We start from the raw sequence: 16,362 nt of genomic DNA, 5'->3' as shown, positions 1-16,362 counted from the left end.
CTGAGTTAGTGACGAGATTTCCCAGCAGCCCATTCTGAGGAGGTCAGGACACCCCTTACATATTGGGCGGTCATTCTGTCCACCACATATCATTGCTGGAGAGGAAGGCACCACCGTGGTCAGCAGCCCGTTCCTCGGAGTCAGGCGCAGGTTGGACTCCCACATCCCCACCGGCCCTGTGACCTTCTTCAAGTTATTGAACCTTTCTGGACTCAGTTTCCTCATCTTTAAAATGGAGTTAATGATACAGTAGTTAACCTCACAGCATGGTTGTAAGGATGAGACGACCCAGTTTATTCCTTCAGGGGACGTTGCTGGAGCAGCTGCTGTGACTCCCATGCTGGGGTTCCAGTGGTGAACAAGGCAAGTGCAGGATCTGCCCCCTGGGGTCACGTTCCACTGTCACTGCTGCACCTGCATTTTACAGGTGGGAAAATGAAGGCCTAGCAGGGGGTAAATAACTTGCCCAGGATCTTGCAACCAGTAAGTCATGAAATCAGATTTCACATCCAGGCAGCTTATCTTCAGAACCCCAATTCTTAACCCCTTTGATAATATCTAAAGAGCCTAACAAGGTGCATGGTACCTTGTGAGTGCTTAAAATTGGTGACGGTCTTCACCGTTGTCCTCATTGTCATTGCTGTTTTTTCCAGAACCCAGTTTTGAGAATGCCCAGCATCCTGACCCCTCCTTAATAGGAGTCCCTACCTGAAGCGTGGGAATCAGCCATGCCCATCTGCCCTACAGGCAGGTTAAGGGGGCACCCGTTCTCTGCACTCGCTCTCCACATCCTGGTCTCTGCCTGCCGACCACACATTTCCCTTCCTGTGTCCTATTGTCACCCCTGTTTCCTGCCTCTGTCTTGGTACTGCTGACTCTCTGCTCTGTGGGCTGGGACCTTGGACCCATTTCATCTGCACGTCCTGTCGGCCATCCCTTTGAAGTGTCCTGCCATCTCTGTGCAGCTGGCTTGCTCCAAGCACCATCGTTCCGTGTCTGGATTACTTGCACAGCTTCGCTCCAGCCCCCTGCAATCCATCCTGCTCATGGTGCCTGGAAAATCATCCTTCAGGTCTGCTTTCCCCCTGTTACTCCTCTGTTCCTGATTTTCTCGTGGCACCCTGTCGCCTGTTTCATTAAATTCATATCCTTCCCTCATCTGATTCTGTCCTCCCCACTGAGCCTCATTCTAATCATAACCCTGCTTTCCGTACTGCCTGCAGACCTTTGAGCTTAAATCTGGCTCAGTGCAAATGACACCTTCTCTGGTTGCTCAGGGAGAATCAGTCTGTCCTCTCCACGAGCAACTCACTGAATTCTGGTTAATTGTACGCATGTCTGTTTCCATGCTTGGCTAAGAGCTTGTATTAGTCTCCCAGGGCTGCTGAAACAAATGACCACAAACTTGCTGGCTTAAAATAAAAATGTATTCTCTCATGGTTCTAGAGGGCAGAAGTCTGAAGTCCCAAGTGTTGTCAGGGCCACACTTGTTCCAGAGGTTCAAGGGGAGGACCCACTCCCTGCCTCTTCCAGCTGCTAGTGGCTGCTGGCATTCCTTGGCTTGAGGCCACGTCACTCCAGTCTCTACCTCTGTCTTCACGTTGCCTCCTCTGCTTCTATCTGTCAAATCTCCCTCTGCTTCTCTCTTATGACACACTTGTGATGGCATTTAGGGTCCACCCAGATAAGCTCCTCGTCTTAAAATCCCTAACTTAATCACATCTGCAAAAACATTACCATATAAGGTAACATTCACAGGTTCCATGGTTTAGTATTTGATACCTTTGGGGGGCATTAGTCAGCCTACTACAGAGTTCTTAGAGGACAAGGTCCAGACCTTACCTCTCTCTGCAGTCTGACTGTGTGCCAGCCGCGTAGTGGGTGTTCAGTGTGGTTGTTAGCTGGTTGAATAAATGAAGTGGATTGAGTAGAGAAGATGCAGGCAGAGCTCAAGACAGCAGCAAATGATGCCCAGAATTAACCAGTAAGTACCCATTTTGCCCCTACTGTTCCTTCAGCCCTATCATACCCTTTCTAATACCAGTTTTAACTAACGGTCCCTGAATATCTGTGGGGGCCTCTTCCACTTCCATGATTCTGTTTCATACTCACAGAAGCCCTTGGGTAAGGTCATTGCCCCAATTTTACAGAGTAGAAAACTTAGATTGATCGGAGGTAGGTTATTGGTGGAAATTCACACACCGAGGGAGCCAGGATACGGTTTGGGTCTTCTGATTTCCTTGCCAGCTTTGATCAAGGGGTGCTACAGTGCTTGCCAGAACTACTGCAGGCCCTCAGTCGTGGTTCTGTGGATAGAGTGAAAGCGTTTTCTGAAGTTTTGGTTTGAGGAGAGGAAGGAAGGAGATGGGATGGGAGAGGAGGAAATGACGGCTTCAGCTCTCTCTCTTGTCACTATTATATAAGCCCCCAGCTAAGCTACTGTGGACCCGGCAGCTGCCCAGGGCCTGGAAGAAAGGAGATGAGTACTCAGGCAGATGGGATTCACATGTATTCTGTCATTTGAGTCAAGGAAGGGGTGAGGAAGGAGCCAAAATGCTGCGAGGGTCACTTGTTTGTTTGTGTACAGTGCCTTGCTCCAGAAGGATTTATGGAGGCCAGGCAGAGAAATTCAGGGAAAGGCAATTCCTTGGATCTGAAGATGCACATGTTGGCAAGAAAAGAGGGAAACGGGAATAGACTGGTGGAATTCCCTGGAACAAGAATAAAAATTACAATTTGGCAATAGAGAGGTATAAGTTATATATTAATAAAACAAAAAAACAAAAAGAAGAGATTTCATACTGAAGGAGATGCCTGACAAATTCTAGGGAGTGAATGTGGCTGAGACTTGAGCTCTGTGCTCGCATGTGGGGAGGTGGACGGGGGGCACGGGCGTGTCAGCTATGTTGCCTTTGCTGAGGTCACCACAGTGGGCGGAGTGCTGTGCCCTCACCTGCCACGACCCCTCTGGCGCCTGACCTGGGTGAGCCACCCTCTTGCTGGAAGCCACGCTGGGTTTCTGTGGCTCTTTCCCAGCCCTCTTTCTACTTCTCTGGCTGTACCCGCTCAGATGCCACCTCGTCATCTCCCTGCTCTCTCATCATGGGCGACTATTCCCCAAATCTGTTTCTAACCACTGGAATGATAACGTATAGAAACCAGGATTTGAACCCAGGCAGTTGGGTTCCAGGGTCTGTGCTCTTAAACCAGTATGTCATGTTGCCTATGGTGCCATGTGGTTCTCATATCTGAGAGACCAAAAGCCCCAGCCCAACCAATGGTATCCACTCCTGTGCTCCAGCCTTGGCTAACCTTTTGGGCAAGGAGGCCTCCTCTGTCTACAGAACAGAGCACCCACTGCCAACCCCAGGCATTTGGGCTGTTCTTGCTGCCTGGGACGCCCTCCACCCCCTCCCACCATTCTTAATCCTCCATGTCTTCTAACGCCCAACACAAGTTCCATCTTTTTTAGTATTTCCATTTTTGTTTCTAGTGTTGCCACAGACTTTTCCCTTATATCTATATTGCTTTGACCATTTCCATAGGAATATAAGAGAAGGAAAGTGTTAATGTATAGAATCATGCCCTATCTTGAACCAGAAGTCTAGCCTAAAGCTAGTTATCATTAACTAAAACACAAAATCATTAACTAAAACACAATCTTTAACTGAAACACAAAAAAACCACGATGAAGACAACAGTAACACAACAGCAGTTTATCGTGCACTTTCTGTGTGCTGGGTACCGTGCATGTCACTTTACCTGCATTATCACATTTAATTCCCATGGTGCTATTACTCTGATTTATAGATGAACCAGTGGAGGTCTAGAGAGGTGAAGTAGCTGGACCAGAATCACACAGCTGGCGGGTGACAGCCCTGGAATGCAACCAACTCCCTTGGAATACAAAGCTCACCACCTTCACTTCCCCACAGTTGCAAGCCCTTCCCATTTGCTTTCCCAGATCATTTCCTTTAGTTTCATTCAGTGACATAATACAGTTGGGACTTCCCTGAAGCTCTGGTGGCAGAGAAAACCCTGGTTTCAGGCCTGGCTCTGCCAGTAACTTAGCTGGGTCTGGCTCCTGTCTCTGGGCCTTGGGATCGCCTCCCTCTGGGAGGTGAGGGGTGCACCCCGGTGTGCTTGCAGGCATGGCATTCCAGGAAGCTGGAAAACTGGGCTGTAGCTATGGATTCTCATTCCCATTGGTGGGATGGAGTGGGGAGTAGGCAGAGGGTCAGTTTTCAGGAAAGGGCCAGTGAGATCAGATAACATTCCAGAGGAGATGAGTATACTTTTCCCTTCCATTTCCGTGGTTGACCCAGGGAGGCAGGGAGCTGCTTTTCCCCTCTGCCCAGGCCTCGGTGATACGCTCTGACTTGGGTGCAGACTTTCCTCATGCTCTGGCCTCTCGGGGCCCTCTGTCCCTGCCTGAATGCACCTGCCCCCAGCTTCTCCTCCCTGCACTGGAGAGCAGCAGCTTGGGAGCCTGGAAAGACCCTGGAAAGACCTTCCTCAGCTGGGTGCAGAGCCTCACTTTTCATCCTTTGGGCCAGTGGTCCCAGCCAGAGTGGCTTTGCCCCTTGGGGGACATTTGGTGACATGTGGAGACAGTTCCGGCTGTCTCTGAATGGCAGCCAGAGATGCTGCTAAACATGTTAAGTGGACAGGACAGCTTCTCACGAGAAAGAATCGTCTGACTCAAAAGGTCGTCTCTTGACGTTAAGAAACCCCATCTAGACCATCTGCCTGCCAGCTGTAAAATGGGGAGGAAGTGGCCAGCTTTCCTACCAGGATGTAATCGTGCATCTGTTCTCAGGAAGCAGGCAGTGCTGTTTGCTGGGGTCGGGGTGGGGGGTGGCTCTGTTGTAACCCAGGGCAGGAAGGAGCAATGTGACTGACAGAGCACCCGGCGTTGGGGATGGGGAGGAGGAAGACACCCTCTCAGGATCTGCAGCTCTCCAGGAAGAAGGCGCTTTGAAAATGCTGCAGCTTGGAGTGAGCTGCTTTGATAGAGGATTGATGAATTTCTGCCAGGTTTTGCTTTAATAGGCTTTTCCCCCCACCAGGGACATGAATATCTCTGAGCATTGAGATTCTAAAGTGACTGATGGAAAAATAATGAAACAGAATAGGCAAGGATGTTGCTCTGGACAAAAGGTGACACTGAGTGTTAAGGGTCAGTGCTGGGGTGGCAAGGATGTGCCTCGGTGATGCCGGGGAGGGCGAGGGGCTGGTTTGGGGATGTTGCTGAGGTGTCCAAGCTGCCACCTCCCCAGAGAAGGCCAGCGGTCAGAGCAGCCCTCACAGGGAGGGCGGGTAGGATGACTGGGCAGGTGGGGGGAAGTGGGAGGAGACAGGCTGGGTAGGCTGTACTGAGCTACAGGTGGCCGTGAGGACTGTCCCTGGGCTCGCTGGAAGGGCTCACGGGGACGTCCCTGACCCCGTCTCCCAAAGCTGACTTTGGTCTCAGTGTTCAGTTGGCTGGGAGTCCTCTCAGCCGTGAGCTTCGATTTGTTTCTCTCGGTTGTGGGAATATTGCAACTCCTTGCTTTCCCTTCTTCACACTGGGTAGCAGAAGGCCTAACTCCAGGTTTGGGGGTCGTCTTCAGCAGGTGAGGGGGTCTGGTGGTGTTTTATGTAACTCAAGGTCACAGGCATCCCCTGCAGTGGCCCTCGTGTTCGTCATGGGCCAGGTGGCCGTCATCTCAGCACTGCCCTGGCTCGTGGTGCTTGAGAAGCATCTCAATCGGAGCAGCCTTGGAGCCTCTGTATAGGCCTGACACTCATAAATCTATGTGTTTCCATCTGTCTTCTCTCTAGGGGCCACTGGAGAGGGCGCTCTTTAAAACATAGCTGTAAAACACAGCTTTCACTGTCTTGCTGAAAACTCCTCTGAGTCACCTCAGTGCCCTCAGGAAAAGGTTCAAACTCTTTAACATGGCTTCTAAGAACATTCTGTAATCTGGCTTCTCAGGGGACCCCACACAACAGCTTCACTGAATAAATGCACCTCGTGCATCTCTCGCCTGGGTCTCCGTGCCTTTGCACACGCTGTTCCCTCTGTCCGGCACAACCTTTTCATTGTGTCCCCCCTGTTGAACTCGTATCCACCTGTCAAGTCCCAGCTCTGGTGTTCCCTCCTTTCTGCTCCTGTCTCCTCCATGCTGCTCTCCCAGCTCCTCCTAGACTTTTCTGCTCTGACTCAGACAGCTGCTCCCACTCAGTGGACCCTTCTCAGGTCCAGGGACAAGGGCCTCCTCCTCTCTGCCTTTCTGTTGAAACGGAATTGAGTGAATTTGTTTAACATCTGCTCTGGGAGAGGTGTCATGCTAGGGCTTCAGCCACATGTTTCATCAAATCCTCTCAACCCTGAGAGATAAGGATTGCTATTCCCATTTGCAGACAAGGGGGCTGAGCTCAGAGGTTAAACAAGTTGCCCCTGATCCCCCAGCTTATAATCATCATAATAGCTGACACTGAGCATTGCCCCTGGGCAAGGCACTCTTGGAGTTCTCTGTGTATTAACTCACATCATCTTTGCAACAGCCCTGCGCAGTGAGTACTATCATTAGATCCATTTCACAGATGAGGAAACTGAGTTCCAGAGACTTCCCTCGTGGTCCAGTGGTAAAGACTCCACACTCCCAATGCAGGGGACCCGGGTTTGATCCCTGGTCAGGAAACTAGATCCCGCGTGCTGCAACTAGGCTAAAGGAGCCTGCATGCCACAACGAAGATCCCACGTGCCACAACTAAGACCCGATGCAGCCAAATAAATAAATAACTATTTAAAAAAACGAAGAGAAAAGAAACTGAGTTCCAAGGAGACTCAAGGTCATGGAGCCAGTAGGTGGAGGAGCCAGGCTTTGAACCCAGTCAGTCTAGCCTCAGGCTAATTAGCAAGCCTAGGATTTGAACTCAGACTTACTTAGGGAGAGTTGACCTATACCTATTCCTTTACCTCTCAGGAAAGCCACTGTGCCATCCTTGCACCACTTGTGAGGGTCCCTGACAGTAGGGCGGGCCTGGAGTTCCATCTTGGTGCTCCTGCAGCTCTGCCCAGCTTCTGGAGAAGGTTGTTTTTCTGTCGAAAATACCTGTTTGTCATTTTGATGGCATCTTCCTGCCTTGGGCCCAGCTGTGTGCTGACCGACACTGTGGCCGCTTGGGCGTTGGTTCCCCTGAGCCCAGCGGCTTTGTGGCTGACCCCTGTCCTCCTCCGTTGCAGGACACTGCCAGGGGGACGGGTACCGCATTGGCTTTGGCCGGTGTGCAGGGAAAGTGCTGCCTGCCCTCTCACCGGCCTGAGGTTCTCTCTGCTTTCCTGGAAACACAAGGCTTGAGCACCACCCTCTCCACCTCCCTGCGGGGGACCAGGGACCCCCCACTGGTTCTTCATTCAGTAATAAATAAAGCCATCGTGCTCCCTCTCCATGCTCTGAGCCTGGCACGGCTGTGACTGCGCAATGTCTCCTCGTGTTCTTGGTTTGTGTACCGCTTCCTTGAGAGACATTCATTAATTTGTTTTCTAGTTTTTATTAGTGAGGCTGAGGGTCTGATGTTTCTCCTGAGACATTCTAGAGCTCCCAGTATTCTCTGGAACATGGAAAAAAGAATGGCACTTGTATTAGCTCAGATTCCTCCAGAGAAACACAACCAAGTAGATGTGTATAGAGAGAGAGACATTTATTTTAAGGAACTGGCTTATGTGATTGTAGAGGCTGGCAAGTCCAAAATCTGCAGGGTGGGCCACAGGCTCGAGACCCAGGGAAGAGCTGCAGTTTGAGTCTGAAGGTGGTCTGCTGAAGAATCCCCTCTTCCAGGGAGATCAGGCTTCTTTCTCTTAAGGCCTTCAGCTGATTAGATGAAGCCCCCGCATATTATGGAGGATAATCTGCTTTACCCAAAGTCCACTGACTTAGATGTTAATCTCATCTGAAAACTACCTTCACAGCCACATCTAGACTGACGTTTGAACAAATATCTGAGTACCGCGGTTCAGCCAAGTTGACACATAAATTTACGCACCACAGTACCCCTCGCGTTCAGTATTTCTTGGGGCCGACTGATGGATGTACGTGGGGTGCAGACTTGGTTCAAGGGCCCTGTAGCCATATCAGCACATTATGAACCTTTGGCTGAGCCCCCAGGTCAAGGGTTCACACACCTGAACTGTGAGAGGGCAGGAAAAGGGCCAGGGGCTTGCTTTTCTCCCCTTGCAAGCCCACCAGAGTCAGGAGAGTGAGCCTTGCCCCGTCTCCCCTGCCCTACCCACTGCAGACAGGCAGCCTGGTTCCTGGTGACCACAGGGGAAGAGGATGCCTGGTGACACATCTTGGGCCTCATGGACCCCACACCAGGGCCTGGGAGGATGACTGAGCCTGCGGAGCCTGCCCATTAGATCACGCTACTCATTCATTCATTTATTCACCAAATCGTTATTGAGCGCCTTCTCTGTGCCAGGCACTGTACTAGGCACAAGAGGTGCAGCAGTCACAGAAAAGCTGTGACTTACGATGCCCTTGTGCCCTGTGATGATTACTTTCTAGTGGAGGGAGACAGACAGGAAACAAATGGACAAGGAAAAGATATATACTATTGAAACGGAGCAGGACCCTATGGTCTATGCCCCCCATGTCCTCCGCCTGCCTTTTGTCTGTGGAAGAACTTTAGCCAAAGGATAAGTTTAATCAGAGAAGTGAGAAAATGCAGAAACAAAGGAAAACAGTCAAAGGAGACCAAATAATAATAGCTTTGTCCTTAAGCAAAGTCAAGGACCTTTAGTTCCTTCTCAAGGGCTATAGATAATATTCTAAGCCAAATCCTGTGAGCTGCCTTATAGATACTGAAACCCACACCAGGTGGAGAAGTTAACTACATGATGACCAGACTGTAGCCATGACATAAGCTGCCACAATTCCGAGAATTGGCCTCAAAGAAATGGCAACAAACCAACCCAGGAACTGAAGATTAACTGTACTTAAAACCATCAAGATGATGGTGGTCAGACCACCGATGACCAAGTTCAAGATGACTGTCAGAGCTGTTTCTGCATGTAGCCCCCTCACTCTGTCTATAAAAGCTCTTGCCCCCTGATTGTCGGTTGGGAGGGAGTCAGCCTTAGGACAGGAGTCTGCCCTCCATCCCCACCCCCAGCATCCAAAGTAAAGCAAACTTTCCTTTCCACCAACCTTGCCTCTTTATTGGCTTTGAGTGACTAGCAGCCGGACCCCACTTTCGGTTACAGTATGACAGATGGGGATAGGTTCTATGGAACAATGGGGGACATGGGTGCCGTTATAAACAGGGTGGTCAGAGAAGGCCTTAGTGCCTCGGGTTCTTAGTGCTTTTTTGCTCGACAGCTGAAGAAAGTGAGGGATCAAGGCAGATGGACATCTGGGGCAGAGTGCTCCAGGCAGAGGGTCCAGCCAGTGCAAAGACCTGAGAGTGGAGCATGTCTATCAATTCTAAGGAACATTAAGGTATTTCTTTCTCACCTAAAAGCATTTTGGAGCCAGGAAGTCTGGAGTTTGTATGGCAACTCCTCAGTGTCATTAGGGACCCAGGGTTCTCATCCTCAGCTCATGGTGTTCAACCTCAAGGTCACCACATGGTACAAAAAGCTGCTGGAGCTCCAGCCAACACACCCAAGTTCCAGGCTTGCAGAAAGAAAAATTAAAGAGGTGAGGGTTGGGGGGATGAAGGGCTGAAGGGCCCTCCTCCTAGCTGAGTTAGGTACCCTTTGAGCAGCCTTCCTGGGAACCCCATACTACACTTTCCTTGTGTTTTATTGCCAAGAACATAGTCACAAGACCACACCTCATTGCAAGGAAGCCTGGGAATATAGTCTTTTAACTGAACACATTGCTTCCTCAGTCAGCTTAAAAATCAGAGCTTGATTGCTAAAGAAGAAGGGGAGAATGAATCCTCGGGGGTGGGGTGCAGCTCGTAGTCTCTGCCACACACAGGCTGGGAAGCATCGTGCGCTGAGGCTGAACTGGTCTTGCACAGCTGATTTTATTCCACGAAGCTGCGCCCTGGGGCCATGGTCTTCAATGCTTTGCTGATTTCAGTGGAAATCCTGTACAGTAAGTCCCCTGCATACGAATGAGTTCCATTCCAAGGGTGCTTTCGTAAGTCCAATTTGTTCGAAAGTCCAACAAAGTTAGCCTAGATGCCCAACTAACACAATCGGCTATATACTGCTGCTTTTCCACTTCCTTCCAGACATCCTGGGCTTGAAATAAAGATACTGTACTACTGTACTCTATACAGTACTGCACAGTAAAGTGCACAAAAGCAGAACCACTTGTAGAGGATGCACGCACGTGACAATATACTCCAGACACGTGAACTAACTTAACGTGATTGGACATGCAAACGCACGTTCGCATCTTTGAAAGTTCACAACTTGAAGGTTCGTATGTAGGGGACTTAACTGTAGAGTCACCAGGGTCTCCCAGAGCCCTACTATCTAGATAAGATTGATCCAAACATGTATTCTCTGAATTTGGAAGACCAAAGTCTTCCTTGGGTTTGTTCTGAATTCCTGTGGGCTGTGTTCCCAGGGCCACCTCTGCTCCTGCTGACTGCACTGAAATCTCCGTTCTCCACCCTGTGTTTGGGTTTGTTCCCTTAGCTCTATCCCTTAGCTCTATCTCCTGGCATCAGCATGCATGAATGACCCATCTTGTTTTCCTCACCTAAATACACCTAAAGAGCTGTTGCACATGGCAGATCTTCACCAGAGGTCCCTGGGTCGTGGGCAGAAGTCATCTAAAATCATTATCAATCCACTTGCCCGCTGGCAGCAGAGAGTGCTGATGCCAGCTATGGAGATCACATACTTATCCCCTCACTGTGCATTTAATGGGCTTAGGGGCTGGTGATGCTGGATGAACCCGCTGGATCCGGCCCTGGAGTCTGAGACACACACAGGGTGGATGTTAATAGGGGGTCTGGCGTGGGATTTCTCCAACGATTACTTTCCCTTAACCTTCAGCAACATGAGCCTCTTTGTTTTCCAGCCTCGATCTCGAAATTCCCATTGCCAGCTCCAGATGAGAAGTGAATTTAACAGTCTTTAGTTCGGGAACCGAGCTCACTGAAACCTACCTGTGTATAATGGTAATGAAATAGACAAAAATGCTTTTCATGGCCAAATTTTCTCTTTTTAACAATGGTATGTTAAGAACTAGAGACGTTTGATCAAATAGATGGAGCTGACAGATCTGGTGATGAACATCCCAAGGCAAATTGGCTGTAATTATCACTATATCTTCCTTATTAATTCATTATTCATTCACGCTTCCTGTTTTAACCAGTGGCCCATGATGAATCTAAATGGATGACTATGCAACTGAGAATAGAATCCATTTTAAACTTCACTTGATCAGGAGGAACAAGCCCCGTGATATTTCTTACAGGATGCGGCCTGCTGGAGTTTATACTGGAGGGTGTCAGAGGGAGCTGGCTGGACTCAAGGGCACACCACTGTCCTGGGCCTGGCAGGCACTGGGTACCAGGGCCCAGGAGCCCCTGCCCTGGGCGGGTGGGGAGCAAGGAAAGAGGAGCCTTGTTGCTTTCACCGTGGGACTTCCCTGCCCTGCGCCCACTCACTCACACTGGTTTACCTTAAAATGCCATTTAGAGCTATTCTGAGGATGAGGGTAGATTTGGGCCAAGATAATGTTTTTGAAGACAAGGGAACTTTAGGATTTTTTTTTTTTGGCTCCACCGCTCAGCATGTGAGATCCTAGTTCCCCAACCAGGGATCGAACCCACGCCCCCTGCATTGGAAGCGCGGGGTCTTAACCACTGGGCCACCAGGGAAGTCCGGGAACTTTAGGATTTTAAGTATCATAATTAATAATTATCTCAAAGAGTCTCGATACCAAAATGGACCTCCAAAGTGTTTACATTTAAAATTTTCTTTTCTTTCTTTAGTTTGGGAGCATGTTCCTTTTAGCAACCCCAGAAAAATTAATGTGGCAGGGTTGCATTCCACAGTAAGAGTTTGTTTTCTGTGTATCTCTCTCTCTCTGTCCTCTCTGATACCCCAGGGCTGAGGGAGAGGCAGAAAGTTACTCAAAGAACTACCGAGCTATGGGAGATGGTTACAAATGATGCTTGCTTGAAGGGTCTGCTTTGTCTGTTTGGCTTTGGTTTTTTTCTGCTCTTAGAGAGAAACTAAATAAGACTGGGGCCAGTCTTATTTTGAGGCTGTCTGCCAACAGCACACAAAAGCTGGAACAGTAAGACCTTTCTTGAAGCGGGATCTGGATGGAACATCTCTGTGTCTACAGAGGACTTGATCCCAGAGATGAATACACTATTGCTGTCTGTGATTTTTGAGCAATGTCTGTTTTCATTAGATTTTAAGCTCCTGGGGGCAGAGTCAGCTTTTGCTCATGGAAAGTTCTTCATTACCTAGCACGGTGCCTACCTAGCACAGAGTAGGCACTCAATATATACTTGTTAAATAAATGAATGAATATCTGGGAGATTACTGGGGACAGGGATTATGTCGTATTCATAAGTCCACCCCTGCTTGGCCAAGAATACACATGGAGACCCACTTATGTCTCAATATTTAAGAGATACAAGTGAAGCTACAAACTGTTAAATACTCTCTATTCTCCTACCTTGGCATACACATTTTCATAATTATGAAACAAAAATATTTGCAAAGCTATGGTTTTTATATGATTGAAAACTGGCAAAATATCAAATATAAATGAATATAATCATCATTGCACTTGAAGAGTGTTGATGGGCTGGTGATGTTGGAATGAGCGTTTAAGATGTACAAATTCATGAATTGCTATATCAATATTTTTAAAATAAAATTTTACTTTTTAAGTTAGTTTTTCTTGCCTTAATTTCATTAGAATCACTAATTATCCTATCTTAATCAAGCTTTTCACATAATTTGGGTTTTATTGACAGACTAATGTAAATGATTACAAAGTAAATTGAGTTATACTCAAAGTATATGAAATGTAAATATTTTCATCAACACCTTAAATGTTAAAAATTGAAAAATTTACTTTATATTCATTTCCAGTTATTTTTCTTTGACATTCAAAATTATCTATTAAAAGGAAAAGGCAAGATACAAATTATAATTAAAGAACATCAGCATTTCATATAAGCTTATTTAAATCAAGTTGAAATGTTTAAATTTATTTTTTTTTAATTCGATTAAATCCTATTAAGTGCTTTTTATAAAAATAAAACTATTCATAATCCTAGTGTTCAGTGACCATCTGGTTGCCAAAGTAAAGAATTAGTATCACGCTCCATTTATGTTATGTCGAGACTTATGTATATATAAATTAATATGAATTAGTTAACATTGCAAAATGTGCCCTAATTGCCACGTGCAGCTGTTGTGAATCCCGTACCAGAACCACAGATTGGAAAACAATCAAGAAAATGAATTTTGGGTAGGACTGAAAAAGGACACAGGTTGGGGCAAGAATCAGTTGCATCCATGCTAGGAGGAAGTATTGAGTGACCTAATCAGTCTCTTCTCTTACCAAAGTGCTTTCACTCCCCCGCGCCTCCCCCCCCCCCCCCGCAGGAGGGAGGACGTGCCCATCACCAGCGTTGGCAGTGACCCACCACACGGCTGTGTGGCATTCACGTGGGCACTTTTATTTTGAGGACGCAGCCCAGAGGTGTGAAGAGGCGTGCCCCTGGGGCCTGGGCAGTATTACTCTTGAGAGGTTACGTAGGATATAGGTGGGGCCGCATCAGAATGAGTCCCAAGGGGAGAGGGGCCCGCGTGCTCTTGAATATATTCATTTGTGTGTGTATGTTTGTGATATGCTGAGCCCTCCGGGGCATGGATCCCAGGGAAAGCCCGCCTATTCCCCAAGCCTAAGGGCACTATTGCTTCTTTACCTCCATCTCTGGACCCCGCACTGTCTCTGATAGTTTTTGTATAAACGAAGAGACTTGTTCATTTCACATAGCTAGTGAGTGGCAGAGCTGAGACTGGATTCCGCAACTTTGAACTTCTAGGGCAACACTTTTCTCAGCCTGGCAAATTGTGGTGTTCTGTGTTTTTTTTTTTTTTTTGAGAAATGGTAACATTTTATTACCATTAAAACAAATCTTTTTATTTGGAAATAATTTCAAACTTACAGAAAACTTGCAAGAATTAGGATAGTATAAAGAACACCATATAAAGACCACACCAGAAGTCTCTGGCCATATTTAACTATCACTAACATTTTACCCCATTTGCTGTGTTACTTGTGCTCGCTCTCTCTTTACATGTACATATGTTTATACTCTCCAATATGATATATGTAAATGTATATATACTCTGAAAGCCTCCATGAAGGGTCTGGGGACCGATGAGGACTCCCTCATTGAGATCATCTGCTCAAGGACCAACCAGGAGCTGCAGGAAATCAACAGAGTCTACAAGGAAATGTACAAGACCGATCTGGAGAAGGATATCATTTCCGACACATCTGGTGACTTCCGCAAGCTGATGATTGCCCTCGCGAAGGGTCAAAGAGCAGAGGATGGCTATGTCATTGATTATGAACTGACTGACCAAGATGCCCGGGATCTCCGTGTTGCTGGCATGAAGAGGAGAGGAACTAATGTTCCCAAGTGGATCAGCATCATGACCGAGCGGAGTGTGTGCCACCTCCAGAAAGTACTTGAAAGGTACAAGAGCTACAGCCCTTATGACATGCTGGAGAGCATCAAGAAGGACGTCAGAGGAGGCCTGGAAAATGCCTTCCTGAAACGAGTCCAGTACATTCAGATCAAGCCCCTGTATTTTGCTGACAGACTGTACGACTCCATGAAGGGCAAGGGCACTCGCGATAAGGTCCTGATTAGAATCATGACCTCCCACAGTGAAGTGGACGTGTTGAAAATTAGATCCGAATTCAAGAAAAAGTATGGCAAGTCCCTGTACTATTACATTCAGCAAGACACCAAAGGCGACTACCAGAAAGCGCTGCTGTACCTGTGTGGTAGGGATGACTGAAGCCCGCGATGGCCCAAGGGTCCAGGATGGCTGCTCCGCGCTCCCAGCTAACAGTTCTACACAATCGGCTTGTGGCTAACAGTCCCCTTGTGCCCATCCCTGGGAGGATGACGTTAGCACTGCCCACCCCACCCGCTCCATCCTTAGTTTAGTTGCCTAAGCATTACCTGGCTTTCCAATCTAGTCTCTCTTTGTAGTCAAAGAAATGAACATTCCCAGGAGTTGGAAGTGAAATCTATGATGTGAAACACTTTGCCTTCTGAGTACTGTGTTGTAAACAGATGAATAAACTGAATTTTTACTTTAGGAAAAAAAAATAAAGGTAATAAAAAAGAGTTCACCTTCATCGGGCACCTTAATTGCATTACCTCAGGAATTTGCCATTTTCCTTCTCTCTGTTGTATTGTAGGGGCCCTGGTCACCTTAACAACCCACAGAACTTCATGAGTATCTATTATATAGATGACATTATGCTAACCGGCTCTGGTGAAGTAGCAAGGACCACACATGGCACATGCTTGCCAGAGGGTGAGAGAAAACCCCTACGGAAGTCCAAGAGCCTGCCATATTGGAGAACTTTCTAGGGTTCCAGCAGTCGGGGGCATGTTAGGATATTCCCTCTTAGGTGAGAAACCTTGATTTTCCTTGCATCATCCATCATGAAGAAAGAGGCTCCATGGGTGATGGGCCTCTTTGGGTTTTTGAGGCAATGTGGAGCACATTTGTGTGTGCCACTCTGCTGCATTTACCGGGTACGTTATAAGGCTGCTGGTTCAGAATGGGACCCAGAGCAATCAAGGGCTCTAGAACGGTTCAGCCTGTGACGAAAGCTCCCTGACCAATTGAGCCTTAAGATCCAGCAGACCCAATGGTACAGGAAGTGTCTGTGGCAGATAAAGATGCTGTCGGGAGCTTCTGACTTTCCCCAGTAGGAGAATCAGAGTGCTGACCCAACTGCAGTAAGACTGGAAGAGAGGACTCAAGGCAGTCTTGAGGAGATGTATGTAGAAGGATGTCTTCGAAGGAGCCCTGAATGTGAAGATATTCATGTGCCACCTAAATGCCTATCAAAAGGTATCCATTGCAGAGAAGGCTGTCAATAATCAGGTGGACACGATGACCCAACCTGGGAATGCCTTCCCCTCTCCACTCTGGTGTGTTCTCAGTGGTACTGTGAACAAAGTGACCGTAGTGGAAGGGATGGAGGCTGTACATGGGTTTAACAACATGGGCTTTCCCTCACTAAGGCTCACCTGGTTGGTTTCCATCACTTCTGGGTATGCACCCTGCCCAGGATGAAGCCAATGTCCAGCCCCTGATACATGGCATCCTTCCCCAGGGAT

The 16,362-nt window shown here is 47.9% G+C and overlaps 1 protein-coding gene and 1 pseudogene across 6 annotated transcripts in view; both read left to right on the top strand.

The window, feature by feature from the left end:
- Positions 1–12,864, top strand: part of FAH (fumarylacetoacetate hydrolase) — a 35,025-nt gene extending 22,161 nt beyond the window's left edge. For 2 of the 5 annotated variants that reach the window (XM_082448800.1, XM_082448797.1), the window contains one exon: positions 7,232–7,470. In XM_082448800.1, coding sequence (XP_082304926.1) covers positions 7,232–7,311 — 80 coding nt within the window. In that variant the 3' untranslated portion in view covers positions 7,312–7,470. Of the gene's footprint in view, positions 1–1,854; positions 1,985–6,971; positions 7,204–7,231; positions 7,471–8,283 lie in introns of those variants that run through there. The other 3 variants (XR_014260301.1, XM_082448799.1, XM_082448798.1) reach the window with 3 other exon arrangements.
- Positions 12,865–12,968: 104 nt separating this feature from the next.
- On the top strand, positions 12,969–15,336 carry LOC309654573 (annexin A2 pseudogene; annotated as a pseudogene). The gene has a single exon. The product of its transcript is annotated as an annexin A2 pseudogene (transcript).
- Positions 15,337–16,362: the final 1,026 nt, after the last annotated feature.

Source organism: Balaenoptera physalus (assembly GCF_965194825.1).
Source record: "Balaenoptera physalus genome assembly, chromosome: 2".
In the NCBI taxonomy this organism is placed as follows: domain Eukaryota; kingdom Metazoa; phylum Chordata; class Mammalia; order Artiodactyla; family Balaenopteridae; genus Balaenoptera; species Balaenoptera physalus.
This window is presented reverse-complemented; position numbering and strand designations above follow the sequence as displayed.